Below are 3861 nucleotides of genomic sequence, written 5' to 3' on the forward strand. Positions count from 1 at the left end.
TGCTATAAAAGTATTATATTAAAAATTATTTATTATAGTATTTATCGAATCATATTTAATTAAAAAAATATTCTTGATAATTTAGAACGTCTTTTTTAATGCTTTTTTTTCTTATAAATATCATACATTGGTTGTAATTAGCGAAAGAGGATCTGGTATCTCGTGTTCCGCCGGTATTTCCAAATCCGTGTCAGCCGTCTGTCGTGTCTTCTTGTGCGTGCGACTTCACTCACTGCCTGTCAAACTCGTCAATATTTACAGTTATATTTTTTTTTCTGGTAGTTTTTTATTATTTATTTTAAGTCATAAATCTCTTTTCTTTGTACCACTATTTGAATGTGACTGTTTAACATAAAATGGACTACGATCAATTTATTTGACCAGCATGGGCAACGTGGGTGAATTTGAAGGATTTCAAAATTCAATTCATTAATTGATGGCGGTGCAGGGAAAAAGCGGCAGCTGCTCCGCAGAATCGGACGGTTCGAACGCCTCGCGGATCCCACCCCAGTCTACTTTGACCGTTGCTTTGCCTCGTGCAACGATGCGGAGATGACAGCGAGGAGGCTGCTGCGGCATTTCACCTCGATCTACCATGTAAGCTCACTGGACGTGAGCGTAGAGAAACTTCTGCTGGACTTCTTCGTTCACAGCTTGACCGCCCGGCAGAGGAAAGTGGCGAAGACGGAAGAAGATGAGGAAGCATGGCGGCTGATTTTGGCTGCGAGGGAATGGATGGAGAGAAGTTGGTCTGGGGCCGACGACTACCACGGGGAAGCGACGCTGAGGGAGATGGAGGAGGGGGAGAATGGGTGGGTGAAACAGCAGGCGGCTACGGAGCAGGTGGCCGTGGATTTGGAGGGCCTTCTCTTTGGATTGCTGATGCAGGAGTTGGTGGTGGACTTGGCTACGTGCTGATGTATGTCGTCGTTGGGGATTTATTAGTTTTGAATAAGTTAGAGGGTTGATTTTGAGATGGAGGCCACCATGCCAATTTTGAGAGACGAAAAGGCGGATTCTGCAGATTCAGAAATTCACCTACGACATTAAATAATTCTGATTAATGAATCAAGATCGATCCCTGAGATCAATGCATGTTAGTTTTGAGTTTTGACTGCCATAAATGGCCATCATGGGTTCAAGGTACTGCAAAATCTAAAACTTCCCCAGCATATGGATTTAAATATCTTGACATAATTAGGATGAAAGATTTTATGTCCCTTCCACTTAGGCCTTCCCTCTTCTCATTTAACTTCCCTCCTTGTCAAACAGAAGGAAGATCGCATCTTTTTCCTTGACTTCTGATTTAAATGTTATTTTCTTCAAATACAAATGTTGTTTCTACTTTAATATAAATACAATAGAAGAAGTAATTTTCAACAATCCGTATTTCTTTCTGCAATTTATGAAATGGTCAAATTGCACACCCAACTTTCAAATTATCCTCCATTCAACTTGATTTAGAGGGCCATTACTGCCCAAGCTATTTGTTGACTTTGAAGTCGATTGAAAGTGTTACTAGTCGACTAAAACAACTCCAATTAACTTGATGTGATTCTATTCAACTGATTACAATGAAACATCAATGCTCAAAAGTGTTTGACGAATGTTGAGATCTCCATTCGTGTCAAATGAGCACACTTCTAAATTCCCATGCGTTTGTGTTGCCCATGTTTTTTTTCTTTCTAGATTTTAAGCCCTATAAAGTTATCACACTTTTGCTAAAGTGTTTGATAACCCTAAAAATATTGAATTTGTGCCAAATGGACATGTTGCACTCCCAGACAGCAAATGGTTGTCTCCGGCCATATGATTTTGATGCAATTAGAAAAGGTTTGAAGTTAGATCTATGTTGTACTAACATTGTCTGTCAAGTATCCAAGTTTAGATTTATCTTAATAATGATGCCCTTGTTGAGATCGCTCTATGGGCACGTCCCGACCACTCAGCACTGAGGTTGATCGTGTGAGGAGGAAGAAGACAGTGATCTCCAGAACCCTACAAGCACCATCACGATGAGAAGGAAGGTCAGGGTTGCCTTGGCTTGACCCCTCCGATGTTCAAGTCAGTCACCAGAAGAAGAATAATTTTGAATAGAGAAGCGTGATGAAGATGTGAGCACGCATACCTGCTTCTGCAAAAACATGAGGGTTATATAAGCGAGGATGAGAGAATGATGAAGAGTTGTCTTGTCGTTAATTAAGAGGATATCTGTGCACGGGGATATTGTCAGTGCATATGTCCCATCTGGGTGAGAAATGTTGGGTCTCAAGGATGTCCACATCTCCACAATGGCATGATATTGTCCACTTTGTGTCTAAGCCCTCATGATTTTGTTCTTGGGCTCTCCCCAAATTAAAAGGTCTCATTCCAATGGAGATATCTTCCATCCTTTTAAATCAATGATCTTTTTCATGTGTTTTAGATGTGGGACTATGTTTGCACCCTTGCAACTCAACAATCCCCCCTAAAATAAAGGACCACATGTTGGGATGTATACCAGAATCCTAGCTGTGTAAATAAACATTCTGAAATAAGAATCACATTTGGATAATATTTTGCAAGTGTCCATTTAATCTATATTGTAGATAAGCATGGTGTGCGGAGTCACACACAGAAGACCATGTTATCAGTCCCTTGTAGATTATAAACAGTGTTCACAACCAAAAATGAATTGGACAAACCATTAGAGTGGTTGTAGTGTAATTTGGTCTTAGTCTGTCTTGACTATAGAATTACACTAGTTCACTAAGTGTGTATTGAACAGGACCATCTGAGGATTGTTCGATTTATACTGACTATATAATCGAACTAAACATCTGTTACTATAGATGTACATGCTCTTAATCCCGATATAATAACAAACACGTGTGCTTAGTATGTACTTTCTTAATTCATCAAAGGGTGAGATTTAGAATGATAGATCAAAAGACCCGATGAGTTAGAAAGTAGTATTATGTACATGGTGTGTTGTTGATTATAGAAGGAATCTGTGTCCTATAATCTAGGTTGATGATGTCCCCTTGAGGAGCTCATAAGGATTATCATGTAAACCCTGCAGGTGGACTTTGTCCGCATGATAATAAGGTTGAGTGGTACTACTCTTGGATTAGATGTCGATTAAATACGAGTTGTCAGTAACTCATTTAATTGACGGACATACGATATCTTAAACACAGGGAGACTAATGTACTGATAGTAAGAAGGAGCTCATATTATAATATGAGATTGACGCGGTAGTGCAATAATAACTCTCTAGTGGAATGAGTTATTATTGATAGATTTAAGCTGCGTGTTCGGTGAAGAACATGGGAAGCTTAAACCTATCGGGAGACCAAAATCAATTCCTCCTCTAGGTCCCTGCTGTAGCCTCTAGAAACCCTCAAACACACTTTGGAAGAATTCGTGAAGAAACCAGGCATTCGAGCTCATGCAAGGAGGTGTAATCGATCAGCTGATCAATTACACACCTTGGTAATCGATCAGCTGATTAATTACCAAGACTCCGGGGAGATCGACTGGTAATCGATCACCTGATCGATTACCAGTGTTAATGATCGATTAAGAGTTACAGAGTTTAATCAATTGTTTGATCGATTAAAAGCCGCGGGTTCGAATTGGAAACTTCCGAAATCTTACCAAAATCTCCGATTTGATTGATCTAAATCATACCAAGTTTACGATCCAATCATACCATATTTATGGCTCAAATTATACCATAAATAAGGGATGACTAGGCTATAAAAGAAGGGGCTTGGAAGGGTTAATGCATCGATCATCTTGGTGGCCGAGACCTTCTTGGCAGCCAAACTCCTTCTTCTCTTCTCTCCTTCTCTTTTCTCCAAGCAAAGAGAAGGAAGT

At 39.8% G+C, this 3861-nt stretch overlaps 1 protein-coding gene across 1 annotated transcript in view; it reads left to right on the forward strand.

The window, feature by feature from the left end:
• Positions 1-918, forward strand: part of LOC141830570 (uncharacterized) — a 13535-nt gene extending 12617 nt beyond the window's left edge. Inside the window, exon 2 of the mRNA XM_074717975.1 lies at positions 449-918. Within this exon, the coding sequence (XP_074574076.1) occupies positions 449-918 (470 nt within the window). The remainder of the gene's footprint in view (positions 1-448) is intronic.
• Positions 919-3861: the final 2943 nt, after the last annotated feature.

Source organism: Curcuma longa, chromosome 6, assembly GCF_044706935.1.
Source record: "Curcuma longa cultivar G26 ecotype Majalengka, Jawa Barat chromosome 6, ITB_CL_G26_1.1, whole genome shotgun sequence".
Taxonomy (NCBI): Eukaryota; Viridiplantae; Streptophyta; class Magnoliopsida; order Zingiberales; family Zingiberaceae; genus Curcuma; species Curcuma longa.